This window comes from Stigmatopora argus, chromosome 18 (genome assembly GCF_051989625.1).
Source record: "Stigmatopora argus isolate UIUO_Sarg chromosome 18, RoL_Sarg_1.0, whole genome shotgun sequence".
Classification (NCBI taxonomy): Eukaryota; Metazoa; Chordata; class Actinopteri; order Syngnathiformes; family Syngnathidae; genus Stigmatopora; species Stigmatopora argus.
Window position 1 is genome coordinate 10,589,738 of NC_135404.1, and position 21,833 is coordinate 10,611,570.

A 21,833-nucleotide genomic window follows, 5' to 3' on the forward strand; every position below is an offset into this window, starting at 1 on the left:
TCAAAACATTAGAAACAGCTTCCCCGACATGTCGTCCAATACAATGAAAAACAACCGCAATGATCCAATTAGACACAGCATGGAAGTTTGAGTCTTAGTTTTTCTACTAAAGTGGCTCCTTCAAACTTTAACAGCCAAATTGTTCGATCTAATGCAGACTTTGGGGAAAAACATGAATAGCACACAATTTAGTGTTAGTCAAAGCAACAGGTGTTGAGGCTTTGTTGTAATTGACGTGTCCCTAGCGCTCCCTTTTTCGTGGCAAACCCTTTAAACGTTCGTCAAACCACGCTCAGCGGAGGCCAAGATTTAGTGCGCCCCATCTGTCTTGGACACCATTGGATCTCAAATGAGTGAATTTCAAACAAAATTTGTCAAAAATAGAAGCCTGGAACTCGTTCAAATTGACTGCTTTAAACCAAAATGGCGGACTCCCTTTCCAATTCCAAGCATGGGTGACTTTTTCATGTGTCTTGATATACAACCATCAAATCCGGTGGCGATTGGTGAAACAGCTGCCGGAGGCAAATTGTAAATTAAAGCAAGCAGAGATGACTGGGTCCCCCCGACCCCATTTTTATGGCAAATCGTCCAATCACCATCTAACTTTGACACTATTCTCAGCCCACATTACACATCGGCTTGGAAATTAAGTGTGGCCCATCTGTCTTGGACAGAGCTTCCAATTGTGGCTCATTTAGGCGAATTCCCTCGTCGAAGTTGGCTGACATCCTGTTCAATCTGGAGCATTGATAGTTTTTCATGCATCCTTTTATGATTGACGTCCTCCCAATTTTCTGTCAATCAGTGAGGTGGGCTAATTATCATATTTTTTCATTTGTAGCGGGGGTACACGGTCGATTAGTCGCCGGTCTTTTGGTCGCCGATCTTTTGGTCGCCGGTCTTTTGGTCGCCCGTTGTTGCGGTCGGGGCGACCAAAAGACCGCGACCAAAAGACCGGCGACCAAAAGACCGGCGACCAAAAGACCGGCGACCAATCGACCGCACACGGTAGCGGGTGCTGCCATCATGTGCGGTACTTTGATTATAAGCTGAACATTAAAAAAATAGCATCTAAATTGTCAATCGGCGCACCGTACATGGCTTAAAAACGTTAACTAAATGTTCACGGGTAAAGGACATCCAAGAAGATGGACTCCAGAAGCATTCCTCGGTCAGAAAAAAAAAAACTAGGCGGATTGGCCATTGAATTCCTTTTGCTCGCCGTCTGTCACCCAGCAGATTCCTCTCAGGATTAATTAGCCGTACAAACGAATGTCTTATTCATGAAGCCCGCCGCTGGCTGATGATTGTTTCGCGGAAAACGTGCAATGAGATTAGATGGCTGTAGACATGAGAGGTCTTTGCAGCCCAACCGAACAACGTGACAAACGAACGAATTAAAAAAAAAAGGAAAATGAGGAGCCCACCACTAGTTTTTCCTGAAGGAATGGATTAGTGTTGTACAAGAAAGGCAGCATTTTCTCCTCCTCTACTTCTAAACGAACTCAACTGAGAGCCACGGTGTCCCTTCCGGGCTCGCCGATACACTTGCGATTAGATCTAATCTAATCTTAAATGCTCAGACGACATCGATCAAGTTGTTGTCCTCAAAAAACGAGGCGAACTTAGAAAAGGCTATTTAAGACTTAAAATGAGCTTGTAGACTTATCAGCCTTAAACTCACGAATATCAATCAATCCAAGGTTTTACTTAACACAAGCAGTACAAAGCTAATCCATCAATTACAATGACTTTACATTCAAGTTAGTATGCAAATATGTCATATATTAAAATGATAAAAATAAATAAAGATTTTTTTTCCCCAAAACGTGGTATCGGTACAGAATTGGTAAATAGCACGTAGCCCAAAAATGGTATTGGTGCAACTCTATTTAAAATTTGTATACAGTGGTACCTCGACCTACGATCAGCTCTACCCATGACATACTCGAGGTACGATGAAAATTTCGATGGAATAATTCGCCCGTGATACGATCAAAATTTCAAGATGCGACCAAGCCAAGTGGCCATGACATGAGAGGCTGTTTATCATTGTAGCGCACGGTCTTTTTTTGCCACAGTCGAGGTACCACTGTGCTCTGTATACTTAGCATTCATTAATTTTGTGGGTGCAATTGCTCAAAATTGATCGGAATATGGGTTCTGATTTTCTAGACGCCATCGAGCTCCTGCTGACTAATCAAGTGGACTCCCGAGATCCAAAATTGCAAATAAAAACGCAACTCCAAACATTAAGGGGTGGATACGTGCAGAAGGGAGGGTGGGGGCGCCTATAACTTAGTCTCTGAGAGGAGCAGGGGGCGACATTAATCTGCTGCTAAGCCAGGGAGGAATGACTCAGGGCCACTGAGCTGAAAAGGCTCCATTTTCTCCATTTTCAATGCGAGGACTCCAATCTGTGTGCTCATCTTGTCTATCTGCAATGCAGCAGTGTGCTCGCATTACGTCCGCCGCCGCCGCCGCTGTGCCAACGGGATGAGGCTGCGCCGAGGCACATTGGCGGCAAGAAAAACAGGGTTGAGGGGGTTCGTTCGACTGGATGGAAAAAAAGCAGGTGCTTAGCGAGAATAGCAAAACTACGTTTGGGTAGGAGCAGCCATCGGAACGGAAGAGAAATAAACTAGTGGGGTGAAAGCAAAATGATGGAAAGAAAAGAAAAATAAACATGGCAACCAACGGGGAGAGGAGAATTTACATTTAACAAATAAAGCGGTGAAGAAATAACCATGTCAATACAAATTCTATTCAGTCAAAAAAAAATCATGAAAATGGATGAACTAATTGCAATAAAAGATGAACGAAAGCAGGATTAAAACAGCTAAGAAAGGAGTAAAAGGGCTGTTATGTAAAAAAAAAAAGTAATCAGTAATCATATAGAATATGATAACGCATGAATGCTAATGTGAGATTGCCCCGCGACTACCTGGCGGATTTGATGTGATGAATAATGGAAAGCAGGCATTTATTGGAGGATATCGAATGGCATTACTCCTTCAGATGGGAGCGCGGCGAGGTAACCAAGGAGTCTCCCGCCTCACTTCCTGTCTTGCACCCCCCCACCCTCGCACATGAAAGCCAAGCTACCTCACTCGGGGGGATAGAAGCCGTTAACGCCCGAGGCTTTTGATGTTCCGCCGCCCGCGTGAGAGTGGCCAATCGGAAGCCGGTGCTATGAAGAACCAGAAGAAGGGATTACGGAATTCTGCTGTTTCAGGCCTTCCGGGTTTTCCCATCATGCAACTTTGCAAAGTGCTTTACCAAGGAGAAAATGCCTCATCGAATGCTTTATGTGGATATTTCAGTGGCGGCGAGTTGGAGTAAGTGGAACTTGAAAGCGGAATTTCCTGCACAAGACTTTTTTGTGCTTGGAATTATGTTTTGGAAGCTGGCTAAGGGTTTCAAACAAGGATTTAAAATGTGTTATGGCGACTATTTAGAGTTTTAAACCAAGGTTCAGATTTCAAAATCAAGGTTTCAATTCTATATTACAACTTGAAAAGATTGAACATTGTCTAAAATCTTAATCGATGCCCTAATGTGGAACACAACCTCCAAATACTAATTTTAAAACCTAATTTTTGGAAACCGTATCGAGGCTAAATATAAGAATATAGCATTGTCCTGGTTTTTTTTTAGTTCTGACAGCTGTATAGACTAGGGAGCAAAATGCAAATTAAAAAATAATCTTTTTTAAAAAAAATCTACATGGATCCGTAATTTGAACAAAATTTGTAAAAAAAATTGACCCGGATCGTCTCCCCAAAAAATAGCCCGACTTGAAAAAATAAATAATTCTGTCACGATACCCTAAATTGAATTCTGATGAATAAAGGACGTCACAAAGGGTGAAAACGAGCAGGAAAAAACAAAGGAGCAAAGAGGTCGCTTGCCAAAATATGTCACTACTGTGAGTAAGCATATTTCGGGAAAGGAGAAAAGGTCTGGGAGGACTCACCAGCCACGGAATTGGGGCGGGGCATAAGGTACAGAGGGATGGAGTGGGCCGAGTGCGAGGACATGCTCTCCAGGCTGCGTTCGGGGATCTTGTTGAGGCTGTACGTGGACGCCGTCATGTTCTCGTCCACGCGGTACAGGAAGGAGTCCATGCCTGATTTTTGCGACTGCCACAGCCGGAGGTTGCCTCGCGAGCCCTCCACGCCGCCTCCGCTGTGCTTGCTGCCGCCGCGCTCCAAGTTCTCAGAGTAGCTGGTCAGAGTGGCTGTGGATGAGAGGAATAATTGAAACCCTGTGTGCACGCGTGTGCGGTCTTTTGGTCGCTGTCTTTTGGTCGCCGGTCTTTTGGTCGCCCGGACCGTGACAACGGGCGACCAAAAGACCGGCGACAAAACAAGGTAAAACAACACGGTCTACGCATCAATAAAAGCCAACAATGGCCCTGAGCAGTTTCACTGAGTCGACGTGTGAGTGTATAAGAGTTTGTATGTACATGCGTTGTCCCTTTAAGAAGCTACGTCAGTCAGGGTCTTAACAAGTTCTCCAACAAAAAACAATAAAAGTCCAGGAAATTTGGAGCTTTTCTTTAGCCTAATAATTACTAGGGCATTAAGTATGACTAAATGGTAATTCGCAGTTTATATTCAGGGGATTTGAGCAACGATTTAAATGGTAATTATCAATAACCTTCCGGGCGACCTAAAGACCGGTGACCAAAAGACCAGCGACCAATCGATCGTGTACCGTGTGCACGGTTATCCGTCTCTTTGCGCCCTGCCTCTGGCCCGGAGTCAGCTGGGATAGGCTCCAGCACCCCCCGCGACTCGAATGAGGATAAAGCGCTTCAGAAAATGAGATGAGATGAGGTGTTTTGATTGATTGTTTGGAGGCATTCTCACCTATGATGCCGCTGTCCCGGCTTTCCAGAGTGGAGGTGGGACTGGTGACGGAGCCATAGGCGCACTCCCTTGTTCCCGCCTGGCCCGGCATGGCGGCGGGCAGGGTGGAGCAGGGGCTGCCAGCGGGGGGAGACGCGGTGCTGCTGGTTAATGTGGAGCATGGGCTGATACGCTGGTTCTGGGCCTGGAAGGAGACACCAATGGAAATAACCCATCTGTAGGTTTTGATCCTTAACCTACTGGCAAGGCACTGTTAAAGTTACCAACAACAAATAAGTGTGACAGGTTGATATTTAGCTTCTTGTGCGGGTCACCTTGAATGATATTTTCCATTGTGTATATGCGGTGTGAGAAAATGTCCAAACCCAAACAACAAAGCCAACATTTGGTCGTGTGTCAGGACAACCGAGGACCGCTTCAAAAATATTCAATTCTGCAGTTCTTGGTCAAAAAGAACATCGTTTCGCCCAAGTAACTCTGCCCGACTTAAAAAAAAAAAAATCCCCCTTCTCTCTCTTCTGACAGTTCAGTAGCCATCAAGAGGACCACACTTGAAGACCTAAAGCACGTCAACATGACAAAAGCGACGGGACCTCAAATGATTCTCTCCGTGAGTGGGTGAAACTGAGGTGAAGACGGCGAGAAATCCAGGAAAATTTCTTCCACGGGCTGAGATTTGAATATGAAATATACCATATCTTTCAGTCCTGGGGCTTTTCTGACACACCTCGTACACAGCACAGGAAGAGAGTCACTGTCTCTCAGCAGTGAGGCTCCAGTATCGGCTCAGGTTAGCAAACTGGGCTCTACAGGGGGGCCAAAATCTAAAACAAAGACCCAATGCGAGCCCTCACACATGCACACATGCATTAAACATTCATGCACGTGTTCGTGAAGTGTGTGGAGGTCTCTGTAGAGAGGAGAGGAAATGTGAAGTGGTGCTCAAGGCTACATCCACCTGACTGTGTAACACACTCATTGTAATAGATTTACATGACATTTACAGCACAAGCAAATACCAAGTCGACCGCTCAAAACCTCTTCAATTCTCGTCAGGCCAACTTTTAAATCTAATTTTAACTCTTTCACGGCCATTAATGTCGACAGACGTCAAGCCTTAAAGACCCACGATCATGTGCTTTTGGACACTAATTAAAAGGACTCAATCTTGTCAAATTAAAAAATGAATTAAAGATTCACACTGGTGAAATTTTTCAATAAAAATCTATTTTTTAAATGGTTTGCCTCTGCATAGTTGAAACTGTTGACGAAGTCAAAGGGTGGAATTCTACCAAAGGGGTGACTGAAGTAGTACAGCGATTGGAAAACAAATAACTTTTCATCTGAAAATATTAAAATACTATTAATATTTTCTTTACTGGTGCTTTTTTGTCGATGCTAATCCAATCCTCTCCATCTATCACATTCAGTAAAGTAATGTAATCAAGGACCTTTAAGGGAATCAAGAAGTCTGGCCAAAAAGTGGTGCTTTTAAAGCTTTACAACTTTCCCAATTTGTCACAAAAATGGTACTTGTGTGACTGGAACTGACACTCGATACCACCAATCATCTTATGAGATAGTGTAGCAGATGTAAGTGCATATTGTTTTGCAAAGCAGTGCACTCGACATGTTTGCATTGTACTTGTGGAAGAGCATTTTGCAGCAGGCGGACGGCGTGAGTCACATCCCTTAAAAAAGAGGCGCTTAAATCAACCTCTCTCGCTTTCGACACCCCCGCCGTTACAGCAACACTCACTTCAAACGGTCCCATTTCACAAAGTTATCATTTCCAAAAGTACTGCAGCGCCATGCAAGACTTCGTATAATAAGTCTGGTCCTTGACCACACAGTGCAGTTTACATCCCACCACATTAGCAAATATTAAGTGGAATATTGACATTAGAAACATAAACACACACATCTAGATAAAGCGTCACACAAGTGCATTTAGAAATCCAACTGTCTCTTTCAATGTTTTGGACCAACTAGAAAAACTTGAAAAGGGCCATCCTGGGCAGTCGCAACTCAAATTAGCCTGTACGTTTAAATAATGCACGGCAAACATGAAATGGGGGAAATTATGTAGCAAGGAAGCAAGATATGTTTTAAGAAATTAATTTAGAAAATACAGCCATGTTTGTAATATTAATGAATTAGTGTAATGTATTGGTTAGGGTAGGATTTTTGGGCCGAATATCTGCTTGTAGTGAATTTCATTGCTGCCATCCAGCAGCCGCAATTGAGAATCAAAACAATAAAAGTCACCACAGTAACAACAGAAGCTATAAATCATTTTTCTAGGTCATCGTGTATATATTTTTTCTTTTGCAGTGAGGTGCCTTGGCTCAATAAAGACCTTGACATGGATAACGGTGAAATAGAAGCTAACGATCTTCCGTCTATGAGAAAACCGACATTTTACGTCAACATTGATCACTAAATTTAAATATTCTGCCCGATTCACCATATTAACCAGATTGTATTGGGGTAAAAATAGTTATTTTCAATCTAGAGTCACACAGAACAGGGAACAATGATCTCAATTCATTGGGAGTTTTGCATAGCGTTCTGCATTTTGCTAGCAGGCCTTTCAAAATAAGAGCATTTTTTTTTCATTGGAGTGGGGGCCACTTCCTCTCACCTGTCTAGATTCGGGCTCCTCCATGCTGTAGTGGGGACCAGCTGGCCCCTCGCTCGCTTTGTCTCCCAGAAGGAAGCCCAGGCGCGTCATCAATGTGTTGGCGGCCTCATCCACCGTGGGAGGGGGGCCCAGCTCCTGGCTCGACTCCCCTGTAGAGAGGGATCATTCCGTGTTAGGCGTCATAAAACCAAGCAGCGGTATATTTCTTCCTATTTTTTTTCCCGTCCAACTAAAGGCAGCATCTCCACCTGGACGCATCGCGACCTCATCGTGCGTACGCTGTCCGGACGTCTTGAACAAAGTCCTAAGTGCTTTCATTCAGGAGCCTTTTCAGAGCGGTGTACGTCACCCCCGACTTCTACTCTGGCGACAACACGCCTGCCGTAACGAGATACAGCGCTCACCTGTTTGACGACGCATGACAAAGCGGACTAGGCGACGCCCCTCTGTCCTGTTTGCACAGGCTCTCCGCGGTTAAAAGCTACAAAGAAAAGCTCCACCTTATAAAAAGAACAAAAATAAAAAATATTCAAACCTGAAACAACAACAGAGCGTGTGGAACTTTGACCCAAATCCTGACATCAGAATGCCCAAAATTGCAACATCAACAATGATGATGTAAAGCAACATTACTCACAAATTTAGACTCATTCGTTTAATGAGCGAGCTCATTACTGCTTCTTCTTTTACATCAAATGATTCACAATCCAAAAGAAAACATGCCCACAATAGTGTAAACAAAAATGGAGAACGAAAGAAAATATAGTGGATGTTGACATTGAGAACAGTTGAATATAGCTGCTATAGCGCACAATACGTCCATCCCCAAATACTCACAAATATCCTATTGACACTCAAATATTACAATTTGTTCTAGCAATATTAATTCAGCCTATGGCACAGCTAAATGCTAAGACTACAGTATTCCCTCGAATTTCGCGGATAACGTGGACCTGACGTAATGCTAAAATCCAAATATTTCCACTGTCAACACAAGAGGTCTTTAAAAAATGTCAATCTGTTTTTTTCTCTGTATTTAAAAGGAAAAGAAGTTAAAAATATTGATGGCAACTTCGTAAAAACAAATTTTATCCACCGACACCACTCAAGTACCAAAATTACAGCATGCGTGTTTTCTGATAACAAAGCATCACTTCAAAAATGTATCTAGCTCCAAAAAATATTCACTTTCCACTCAAATTTTCTCAGCCATTGTTTTCCCTGCGGCACAAGTTTCGGGAAAACATTTTTCTATTTTCAAAGTATATGTTCCAGCGCTCTTCGTCTACCATATTATGTAATTAGACTGCAGCACAGCCCTCCAGGTTGCTTTAACTCTCTGGGGTGTTCCCATATGGAGTGGCTTTAATTGCAGGAGCGAGCGAGATGATCCAAGCTTAAATAAACAGCAGAGACATTCGCTTCACTACTTCTGTTGTTGTCGTTTTCTGGCCGGGCTGGTCGTACCAGACCAGCAGGTAATTGCAGCATCCGTTAGAAGACAGAATAATGTCATGTCATGATATTACACCAAGGCAACACCAACACTTACACAAGTGAAACTAACATCTAATCAATGAATCAAAACTAAGGCAAAAAAAGGGTACACGGTCGATTGGTCGCCGATCTTTTGGTCGCCGGTCTTTTGGTCGCCCGGAAGGTAAGTGATAATTACCATTTAAATCGTTGCTCAAATTCCCTAAATACAAACTGAGAATTACTATTTAGTCATACTTAATGACCTAGTAATTATTAGGCTAAAGAAAGGCTCCAAATTTCCCGGACTTTTATTGTTTTTTGATCCAACCAAAAGACCGGTGACCAAAAGACCGGCGACCAATCGACCGTACACGCAAAAAAAGAGGGTGTTTGGGAAAAGATGTAATAAAACGTGTTTTTTGTTGTTTAATCATGGAACGCTGTCATAACTCAAGAAAAATACAACAAATGTGTCCAAAACCAGTATCTCTATCCACACCAAGGCAACAGTTTGCATTACTGGACTGAACCGGAATTTTTGAGCATAGTATCGTTAAACCCGAGGCAAAAATGCATCCCCCGTGGATGTATCTATGCATCTTTGCAATAACCTCAAAAATGTTCTAGGGTGAGGAAAAACATTGAATCATTTAATGCAAACTTTAAGCACCAGTTGGAAGCCTAATGAAAACCATTTCCAGAAAAGGCGCAATCATCAATCGTCTTTTGACACACTGCAATACAGTTAGGCATCTTGTGTGATAGGATCATGCATACCAATATGGATCGCTTTCACCTTATCTAGAAATGCAAATGTATTTAACAGCACAAAAATAAACCATATACACCAAAGTTTGGTTCTCTAAAACAAGCATTTTGCTAACCGACAGGGATAAACTGACAACTAGACCTCAGCAAAACTGAATAATGCCACTCAGATGTGCACATTTTTTTCAATCCACTAAAAATATGATGCACATGTCATGCACAAAGACAATTTTGTTGATGTCTGTCACATCAAACTGTTTCCCTGTACTTGTGATGAACCAATGAGCTAATGAGCTCACTAATGATCTGCTAATATAGAACGGTTTTGCGTTATGTGGCGCGATTGTCAACGCCGCCTTAATGTGTCGCCTCCATTTCGCGTCCGGGACGCAAAAATCATCAAGCAAACTTGTCAGCAGATCAAAGTGAATGTCATCCCATCGCCGTGACGCCTTCGGGCTCCCTAATGACCCGAACCGACGTATGAAAACATTGCAGAATGGCGCCCGCCAGCACGCACGCACACTCTCCCCACCCGCCGGATTCCTGAGCCGCAAAAAAGGGGAGACAGATGGTTACCATGGCAACTATCTTCCACCGCGCAGCTAGGAATGCGTGTCCGTGCGTCCCGGGGAAAAGCGGATTAATAACGGGAAAAGTGCTCGGCAATCACCTGGCCACGTTCGAATTCAGAGAACAAACAAGTCGGACGCTCGGTGCGCTTTTCCCACAGCAAGAATGAATCCCATCGCCGAAGATCATCGGGAACGTCAAATTCCTCTGATGTTATCTTCTCCAAACTTTTGACTCACACGTCTGCAGGTTTAAGACACTGACCATCGGGATCAAACGCTAAAGCGGGATTGGACCAGTTTATTTTGGGCTAAAAAGGCCAAAAAGTCCAAATGGATTGGACATCTAAAAATCAATGAATAGTAAGGTTATTCTTTTCTTGAATGAATTGAAAAAGAAGACCAAGTACATTAAGGCTTCTTTTCTTAAAAAAACATGTACAGTAAGACCTTTCTTCAAAAAACTGACCATTTTACGTAATAAGGCTTCTTTCTTTCAAAAGTGGACCACGTATGGCACTGTTTCCGCAATGGCACTCAAAAATGAGCACCCACGGCCAGTTTAAGTCAATTGTCAAAAAAATAAAAGCATTTGATTAAGTATAAATAAACTACAAAGCACCTGTCGGATAGAACAACCTCAACGGGCCGGATCGGAACGCCTAGCGGCCCACTTGTAGCCCAAATGCCTTACGTTTGACACCGTCAATTTCCATTACTATCGTGTTTAGCTCCAGCTCCTCAAATACAATAAAGTCAACATTGTTATATCACAAGATCATTTTGAACAACATTTCAAATTGAAATCCTATTCAAGCTATCTAACCTTCAAGATTTCAACTAAGCAGATTCCACAATAGTTTTGTTTACAAACATAAACGACAAAAATGTACGCGATTCAGTGCTTTGTATTCCGGCTCGTGATGTCAGAGAATCGACCTTATTATTTCTACTACTCATCCTCAAGGTATCTTTGTTGAGGCTCAAATGCAAATAGAAGTACGCATAACCATCTGTGTACTCCTTTACCAAAACGTCCCAGAGTGGATTTTCCTGTTCTACTAAGTGAGTTTCAGCAAGGCTGCATTTAGATATGGTTACACTTGGAAAAGAATAGCAGCCACGCGTGGCTACTGACGTTGGAGAGGAGCGCTCTCATTGTTACTCGGCACCAACGTGGCGTGGAAGTCGCCATATTGAAATTCTGTCAGTCATACTTAGGTTTAGATTGACTGCAAAGCTGCCGCACGAGAGCTGGAACAAAACAGTCTCATTAATCAGCTTTCGCATATCGACCAAACATCCCGCAATCGGATCAGTAGATGTTGTCGCCACTGTTTCTGATATTACCTCGGAAACCTTTATCTAAAGAAATAAAAAATAAAGCCTTGATCCCGAGCTTACATTTGACTAGTATAATTGTAAAAAAATATATGAAAAAATATCACGAAAAATGGGAAAATTAAAACAAATCATTAAATATTTGAATATCAAAAAAGGAAAACAAAAATTATAAATTGTGGACAATTAAGTTGAATAAACTATAAATAAAAAAATGAAAAATAGAACTGAAATGAAAAAAAAGATTTTCATATAAATATAAGAAATTCATAAATACATCCTTCTTAGTTTTTTAAAGAATTCATGTCATCAAATGTATTTACTTTTATTTAATATTATTTTATTTTCGGATTGACAGATTGGCAGATTGGACGTCTAACAACGTCAATGCTAATCTACGAGTTAATACTATTTCCATATTCTTATGCATTCGACCGATGCTTTATGTATATTTTTCATATGTAAATTCAGCCATGTTTTTTTTTTTTTCAAGTGTCCAGCGACACAAGCGCTCAAAGCACACTGTCACACTCACATTCTGTCTCGCCGACTTCAATCCGAAAGGCACCAACTCCTGTCACACTCATTGTTACGCCGATTTTTCGGGCTGGAAAAAGCTCTGAGTCACGGACGGGACCAAACGACTCCGGCGAGCGTCTTTTAAGTCGGCAGATATAAAAAAGCGCGGCGAGCCAGCAGGTGTTTAAGTCGACACCTTGCCGTGACAAGTGCCAAGGGATGGCGGTTAAGAGCTAAGGTGTCCATCTGTCCGCCAAATAAAAGCTATCCTCACCCGCCACAAAGCCGAGCCGCCGTCCCGTTAGGAGTGAGGCGTTTTTGCATCGGTTCAGTGGCGCCGTTGATTACCTTTCCCAAAGCGTCATATTTGCAGCAGCAGCTCACGCGTACTCGCCTCGCCTCGATTGATATCACTCAATTTGGGGTCTGGATAAATGCATCACGATATATTTAAGAAGATGACAATCATTCAGAAAGGATGGCGTTAACAAAAGGATCACATTATTTATGATCTATGAAGTTTAAAGAAATGAGTGAAGGATGTTTGATTATATTCCAATTTCAATAAGAGCCGGAGCTAAAAAAATGATGGATTGAGTGAAGGACAAACAACTATATCAGGCAGGATACCAAAAAACTATAACGAACATGCACCAAAACAAACTAATGCGATTTTAGGGAACAAAAAAAATCTATAATTTAGAACAAATCCTAAAAAATATGTAGGAAGATGATGCCAAATTATAAACATAGGTACAACTATTCCTGAAAAACAAGAACTAAAAAGGTAACATGTTTCAAAACTTGCATTATGTATGGAAAAGGGGAAAATAACCAAAAGATGAAGACAAGTATTAGAATTAAATGTTAAAAGTGCCACAGGGAAAATTCCAAAATATAAAGCCAAAAATGCACAAAATACAAAAAAATAACATAAAAAATGAGGAAAAACAGACAGAGAAGAAGACACTAGGCAGGTATGTTAAAATAAAATCTAGAAGAAAATTTGTTGGACAACAAATATAGGGAAAATATGACAAATGTTAACAGCGCACCAAAGTGCAAAGCTACAACGGCACGACTCCCAAAGGCTCTAAATACATCAGCGACGATAATTACAGTGGCAAACGATTACCACCAGGAGTCCGAATTACAGTCACGCTTCATCCCGACAAAGCACCAGCGAAGATCACCTACTTGCAGTTCCCAACGGGCACAAGCTCCACAGGAGAGTCTGACAAATGGACAAATCCACCATTTTGTGTTTAAACGGAGCCGACGACGCCTCCAGATCTGCCCTAGTCTACGCCTCCGCGCAAAAACCGGGGCGCAGCTTGAGTGACCTCCTTTAGCCGAGCGAGCGAGACCACGGGGGGGCGATTGGGATCGACTGCGACGCTTGACGGAGACTGGAGTGCGGATTACAGACCGACCGCTGACTCCAGGAAGCGGGGCGATGTGGGATTAGGCCGTCGGACGGACCTCTAACAATCCTTGTGCCGACCGGCGACCATTTCCCCGTCTACCACGATACGGGAAAGCCGACATGCGGGGAATAAAGGGGGGAGGGACGGCCAGAAACTTACCTGGGCACAATCTGTCCAGGTGGGAATTCCCGGCCGGGTCGGGGGAGCCGAGCTCCGATTGCGGAACGCGAGGGCTCTCCACAAACTTTGCTTTCCGCAGGGGGGCTGGGGGGGCAGACACACAAACACACAAAGAGGCAGACAATGCACACGCACAAAGACACACAAATATACATAGATCAATTAGGGGGGATGGCGGGTGAGACAAGGGGAAGACAGAAAGCAACACTTTGATATTGGCATCGAGGCAAATATCAACGGGTTCGTTGCGATAATACCGATATTAATATCGGTACCGATGCGGTACTGAGAAATGAACACACGACATCAATTCAAAAAGGTGAACGGCTTCGGAAAAGTGGGCAAACCCGAGCCGCTTGGCCAGCCCGGTGGAGTCGGCAAGACGACTTTATGCAAGTGTGCGTCAGCCCGCCGCCATCTGCCTTCAGAATGTGTTCACGGGCTTGTTTACTCCAAATGTCTTGCTTTGACTGAGCGCACAAAGACGGACTTTTGTGCAAGCAGACGCGAGATGAGTCGCTGGAAATGGGTGGCAAACAAGCCGTGCGCAATTTGCCGTGAGCTCGTTCATTTAGGCATTTTATCGCCAAAGCGGGACAGACGCAAAAAACAACTGCGCGCGGCACAGCTGGGCTAAACTGCCTGTTTTCTCGAGGGGGAAAAAAAAGCAAATCAAAATGCCTGGGAATCTCAAGTGACCGGGTTTGATACAGTGAACACCCCAATTTAGGACTTGGAAAATGTTTTTGTACTCCAGCAGTTTGACAAACTTTGTCAGAAAATTGCAGTTCTTGAATCAAGCCAAATCATTTTCTGCAGCTTGTTTTGAGTCGCAAAAAATGTCCGATAATTTGACAGTGAAAACAGGGGAATTGATCTGGTTTTAAGTGGTACTCGGACGTTTCGTCGAAAGACGTTTGGTCCCCGGACGTTTGGTTCACGGACGTTTGGTCGACCGGACATTTGGTAGAACGGACGTGTGGTAGAACGGATGTTTGGTAGAACGGACTTTTGGTAGAACGGACGTTTGGTCGCCGGGTTGTTACTGTTGAAACCAGCTCTCAAAATTATAATCATGAGAGACAGAGAGTGAGTTTAATATCTAAATATCTAATATCAAAATATCAACAGTAAACTCTGTCATAATTTGACAGCGAGCGAACCCGGCGACCAAACGTCCGTTCGACCAAACGTCCGTTCTACCAAACGTCCGTTCTACCAAACGTCCATTCTACCAAACGTCCATTCTACCAAACGTCCATTCTACCAAACGTCCATTCTACCAAACGTCCGGGGACCAAACGTCTTTCGACGAAACATCCGGTCCCGGTTTTAAGTAAGCGCATATTTGCCGTGTGATCAATTGAAAGCATCTTCATCGTTGATCTTTTAATTCCCTTTTTAAGAGATCTCTTCTTGAATCCTGTCATGATAAACATTCGCCAAATCGGGACACAAAGTGACGCCAGAAAAAGGATGAGGCCTTTGATGTTTTTTGGTGCACAGAGGCTGTCGTGGAAGACGACCAGGAAGCGGTCACAAAACAGCTTTGCCTCAATCCACTTCGATTTGGACTTATCCCGATAAGCTCCCCCGGCTTGCAGATGCGGCAAAGAGCCCGCGGCGACCCGTATCGCGCGTGGACGCGCCATCAGCGCCAACCGTGAATGAGAGATTAGCAGATTTGTTTGTTTCTCTCTCAGATTGTCACCTGTGCGAAAAGGTCGGAAGGCGCCACGATCTCTCCCCCGCCGTAAATCCTCTCTGCGGCATTGACTTAAATCCGCCGGCTGCGCTGGCGTTGTGTTGTGAGCGTGACAGTGTTGATGGATGGCGGCGATGCCAATCCACTCATATGATGAGCTTATGAATAACAACACCCACACTAAGACTACATTATTAGTGATTTTTTTTTTCTTACTCAACCCCTACTTCATGTGCCTTAAAGTGGATGAAAACAGTTTTAATGCGTTCCCTCCACAACATTCTGACGTAACGTTCCATTTCAAATCATATACAATAAACTCATCATCAGATAAATGCTCGTATTATTTAATCACTGAATAAGAAAGGCGCTGAAGCGGATTACTCAGGCGAGGATTGAGATCTGCACACAATTTTGCTGTGCAGATTTTTTAAGGAGTTTTGCTATAGCTCTATTGTTTGTTTATTTTTTTTTACATTTTGGCTTGACTATTGAGACACTAGTGCAAGGGTGTCAGACTCGGGTTGGTTCGCGGGCCGCTTTAACGTCAACTTGATTTCACGTGGGCCGGACCATTTTAGATAATATTTAGATTTATTTCTATAAATGGATTAAAAGAACTGGATTAAAAGCCCTGAATATTCAGTTTTTTTATAGATCTAAAACAATGTTTATTTTAGCTTTTTTTATATATTTTTAGATTTTACAAAATGATTTTTGAACTAAAAACACAGAAAAAAATGATTAAAAAATTACAATTATTGATTTAAAAAGGGGAAGATCAGGAAATTTAATATACATCTATACTCTTCATTAGGCTCATTAGTCTTGCACCGATACCAATACTAACATCAGTATCGGTAGCATTACAGAACCAAAATGGCGGTATCAGGGAGTACTAAGAAATAACATGATGCTAGGCAATATGTATTTCTTTGCGATTTAGTATCCATCTTCTGGTTGCCATCCCAAGATGGACGCCGACTATGCACAACCATAAAAAAAAGTGCTGGTTGCCCATCCAGGAAAATGATACCCTATTTTTAAAGTCTATGTCAAATACAAAATATGTCATCTGATGAATAATTGACATTTTTTAATCAAATTCATCACATATTGAAAAACAAGATAAGTAATATAATAACCAATAGCAAAGGACGCAAGCGCAGAGCAAGTGGAGGAGGGAAAAGGTTACCATCGCGACGGGATACAGACTGTACCGCCACTCAACCCCCGCCAAGACAAAGACACACACACACACACACACGCAGGCATACAGTATAGTATGTTGGATCTTAATACCAAACTAGCAGGCCGCTCAGGTCACCACAGCAACAGCAAACAACAAGTGCCACAAGCGTCCAGTTTCACAGGAGGGAAGCCATGGTCACATGATGCGAAAAATGTCACCTCAGTAACTCTACGTCAACCAACGGGCCTCGCATTTTAGAGAAGTACGTGAAACCCTCATTAAATCCATTTAGCCTAACAAAAAACAACTGTTATGTGACGCCATGTCATATCGTTTATTCAGGATTACGCTTTTGCTCTTATCGCACATGACAAGAAGTGGAATCTGGCCATGTGCAGCCATTTGACCCAAAGTTTTCACAGTAATTTCATTTTTAAAAAGTTACAATGCAAAAATGCAAAAAAAAAAACAGATGAATTGATGTTTAAAAAAACAAAAAGTTTCTGTACTTCAATTAAAATGTGTTCCTTAGTATGTCATCACAACTGTTCTGTTTGGTCTTGGACCCAAACTAAAAGTTGTTGGTGCACACATTTTGGCCTGAATTTCACCCTAGTAAACCAATTTTTCCAGCATCTACGTAAGATATTTATCCATAAGACAACACATTGCACTGATGGCACACAACAACAATGGCGAGCAAATGTTGCTGCAGCAAGTGAAAGTCCATTAGCCAGACTGCCTCTCCCTATTTTAACGCAAGTGTGTGCGAGGATGCACGAGTGTGTATGTGCGAATCAATCATCACCGCCTTGGGAGGATTATCTGAGCAAGGTGAAGCTCAGGCAGAATTTTAAAAAGGTGGAGGGGCGGCACATATTTGCTAAGAAGGCTCATTATCAAGAAAAGTAGCATTATTACGAGGCCAGCGTGGTGTCTAATGATAGAAACGCTCCACTGGCAAATGAGCAAAGAGATCAGGAGGAATGTGGAGTTGCCTTCCAAGGATTACTTCAATGTGCGTTTAGCTGTTTAAAGCAACACGACTGTCTGGGCCGTCCAAAATCACCTGATAATGGACTTGAGCCGTAAGAATCAAACGTAAGAATTTTCAATTTGAACTGCAGTTAAAATAGCAGAGGCCATGCCAAATCCAGTCACATTTGTCTTTTTATTGTTCCGTTTATCGTCCAATTTGAGGGTTGAATTGTGGTCTAATGCAAGGGTGTCAGTTTCGCGGGCCGCATTAACGTCAACTCGATTTTATGTGGGCCAGACCATTTTAGATATAATATTTAGATTTTTTTAAATAAATGGATTAAAAGAACTGGATTAAAAGCCCTGAATATTCAGTTTTTTATAGATCTAAAACAATGTTTATTTGAGCTTCTTTATATATTTTTAGATTTTACAAAATGATTGTTGAACTAAAAACACAGAAAAAATGATTTAAAAATTACAGTTATTGATTTAAAAGGGGGAAAATCTGGAAATGTAATATACATCTATACTCTTCATTTTAATTTGATCCTAAAACAGAAAATCAGCACTCATGATTTACTTTCTCTGGCCGCACAAAATGATGCGGCGGGCCAGATTTGGCCCCCGGGTCGCCACTTTGACACATGTGCTAAGTCAATCATAGACTCTTGTCAAAGAGTATTCGAAAATAAATGATCAAGATTCCCGCAGATCCACATCTATTGAAATTGTACAATAAAAATAAAATAGCTAACAGTTTGCCTCTGCATAGACGAACCCAGAAGCAAGGGCAGATGAACTATAACTCAATGGAGAAACGTAGTTGACTCGTTTTTATTGTGCGAGGAGTCGGAACAGAAAATTGAAAGTGGGACCGGGACCATCTATACTCTTCATTTTAATTTGATCCCAAAACAGAAAGTCGGCACACATTTACTTTCTCGGGCCGTACAAAATGATGCGGCAGGCCAGATATGGCCCCTGGGCCGCCACTTTGACACATGTGGTCTAATGTGTTTGCTTCTTTCGGGTCTGCAGTCTCGCAGTTTTAAGCCATGTAAGGTTTAGAATTGCTGTGAATCTGTGAAACACACTGACTCGCAACGAGAAAAAAAAATCAACATTGGTCTTCCATGGCTGAATGCTCAGGGCTTCGGATGATAGAGTTCAATCGCCCGAGTAAACGCAAATAGGGCTGCTTTCTCCGGTTCTGTATTCCCATGACTTAGCAGAATTCAGAAGATATGTCATCCCTCCCTACGAAAACGTCAATTCCTCCCACCGAGTAAGGCAAGGACCGCAAATAACATGAACGCCTCACGAAGCCTGGCGCCACGCGGGTGGCGTTTATCCCCTTCGGGCCTGCCGAAACCTTCGGACCGCACCCTTCTTGTCACTGGAAAAGATCTCCAGAAGACAAGCGAGGCAAAGCAGAACCGATTAGGAGGCAAACGCCCCGAAGCCGCGGCGGGTTTAGCGGGCAACGGCGGCGCCGGCGACCAGACGGACGCTGCCCCGAAACGACGGCGCAAATGTTGCCGGTGGCAGACGGAGGCGCGCTGAATGCTAATGCCGGCCGGCGCTGGTGTCATTGCGCAGTGCTGAAACGCCACGGACACACTCGGACGAGCGCACACACAAACGCTCTTAATGGCGTACGTAACACACTCCTCTGTTTTGTAAGCAGACCTCTCTCAAGGTTATTAATAGCACACTGCGGGGACTGCTAAACACCAAGGTAACGAGAAATAACTACATTCGAACAGAGTGTAGACAAAGGGTTTTTTTTTAAGTCTCGTACAACTGAAGAGCACGTTAAAAAAGACTGTAAAAGGCTGAGACAAATGAGGTCTACAAAAGGTGTATTTTGTCTTCTAAGCTGCAGGCAGACTGCATTATTTTTGCTTTTAAAATAACCCTGTGCGAAAACTGCAGCCAGGTTGAGAATTTTCAAGCACAATATTCAAGAATAAAGGCATCATTATTGATACTGTTGCTTTACCGGAATTTTGTGTTCCTGAACGGCTCGGGGATCTGTTTTGCTTTGGCACGCACTCAACAGCAGCTTTAAATGTCTTCCTGTTGGCTTTTACATGCGACTGTGTCCAATTAGACCTCAGTATAGCGCAAACAGATGCTAACCGACTGCCAACCCTAATAGTATAGTATAATTCCCCTATTCCTAGATTATTCGCCACCGTTGCCGTGCGTTTTTTGTGGCAAGAGCCTTCTTAACATCTCTTGTTTCGTTAAGAGGGCTATTTGGCTATGGCTTGCATTTTAGAAGCTGATAATATGGTTTTACTGATGGTATTTACATGCAATTGTATCTGGTTAAATCTAAGTAGAGCTAACAAAAGATCATTGAAGACTCACAGGAAAACAGACACTCAGTTAGGGTTAGAAATTAGGGATTACAGTTTCTCAGAAGACTGGAAAAGTGTTGTTGTTTTTTGGATGAACTGATGTTAACAGATCAGTTACGCTATTTGTCGAATTCTGACAATGGGACATTCCAAGAAAGTCTTCATAATTAGAAATTGAAAGTCATAACTTTATACTAGCTGTCTGGAATGTAGCTCCCCTAAATTATTCATGATTATATTATCAAAGTTTCAGCTTGGCTACAAAAGCTGTTTTGCCTGTAGGACAATTCGGTTAGTTGTGATTTTCACCCTAAATGACAGAACAAGGACAAGAAAATAAATACTTCAATGAACACTTGAAGAACTATTCGACGACAACGTGGGACTGCAACGCTTATCTGAACTTGGTCATCACCCAATCGGGACTCGGTGCCAAACAACAGAGGAAGGTGGTTCTGTTCAAAAAACTGTTATCAAGACATTTTGTTCCACTTGCTCAACAGCGACTCGCCGGGCCCCAATGGGGAAACGGTAGTGGGTGGAGCCTCCTGTGGGCATCAACATCACCCGACACCCACCCCCCAAAAAACGCCTGATAACTTTAAGATATCAACGCCACATAGTCTGACGCTACGCTGGGGAAAGGTGCATCGTTAGCCAACCACGTTTCATGCTTAGACACACACACGCACTCAAAAGAAAATTGAACGCTCACCCACGCTGACGCCCGAACTCACCAAAACACCCCCACTTAATCCCACCGCTCTCTTCACGGCTCCTCCACAATCTACGTTCCGATAAGGCGTCGAACCGGCGTCACCTGACGGGCGAGGAGGGCGCGGCGGTCGCTCACCATTCTCATTAGGAGCGATCCCGCATTCCCGTCCAGGCGTACGTCCTTCCGGAGCGGGCGGGCGAGACAATTCGAGCGAGGGGGTCCTCCTATCTCGGGAAGGGTGGGGCGGGAGTGGGATCTCCTCGGGTTTTTGGGAGCGATGCTGCACTCGAGTAAGCGATACGGCGGCGAGGGGAGGAGTGTAGAGGAAGAAGGCGGTTGCGCCTCCGTGGGGGACGGGGGGGGGGGGGCGGGAGGGGTGGGAGGCTGGTGGGAGGGTACCCTTCGTAGAGGTGACACCCCAGTTTACTAGGTAACCTTCACCCTCCCGGAAAAATAAAGAGCGGGCCGAAAGAAGCGAGCGGCGCGTCTGCTTCCGACGTTCGGCGTCGTTATGAGCGGCGCGTCAACACGAGCCCGGGTCCTGCCGATGGATGAATGGCGCAGTGCTGCTGTTGTCATGGCAACCGGCGAGCAAAAAAGGAGGGGGAGGGAAAAAAGGGTGGGAATGGAGTGAGCATAATCAGGGAAAAAAAAGAAAAAAACACGAGGGCGGGAGGAGAGCGCGGTTATTAAAAGGCACGGCGATTTGCAGCTGACGGAGACGCGGGTTCACAAAGGGGAAGATTTTGTTGGGGTTTTAATGAAAAGACGCAGCGAGAGGTTAAACGGACGCTACGGTGTGTCCTTGTTTTACCCTTGAAATTGCAGCCCTCTTTCTCACTGACATTCGGTGCCAAAAGCGAGACTATTTTCTTTTTTTTCTTCTATATTAATCATCTCCTTGGCTTATTTCCCCCGAGAGACTTTTGACACTGAACGACAAGACTCATAAATGTCAGGAGTTTGCCAACGTTGGCCTGCAAGTGTTCCGAACGCAAGTAATAATAGAAACATTTGTAGTTGAACTCTGCCGTGTGACGCCACGGCAGGCGTGTTGTCGTCGT

At 43.5% G+C, this 21,833-nt stretch overlaps 1 protein-coding gene across 1 annotated transcript in view; it reads right to left on the reverse strand.

Annotated features, from left to right (window-relative positions):
- tanc2b (tetratricopeptide repeat, ankyrin repeat and coiled-coil containing 2b) overlaps positions 1-21,833 on the reverse strand; it is a 72,175-nt gene that overhangs the window by 18,742 nt on the left and 31,600 nt on the right. Inside the window, exons 5-8 of the mRNA XM_077626042.1 lie at positions 13,787-13,891; positions 7,522-7,670; positions 4,878-5,061; positions 3,980-4,243 (exon numbers count right to left, since the gene is read on the reverse strand). Coding sequence (XP_077482168.1) covers positions 3,980-4,243; positions 4,878-5,061; positions 7,522-7,670; positions 13,787-13,891 — 702 coding nt within the window. The remainder of the gene's footprint in view (positions 1-3,979; positions 4,244-4,877; positions 5,062-7,521; positions 7,671-13,786; positions 13,892-21,833) is intronic.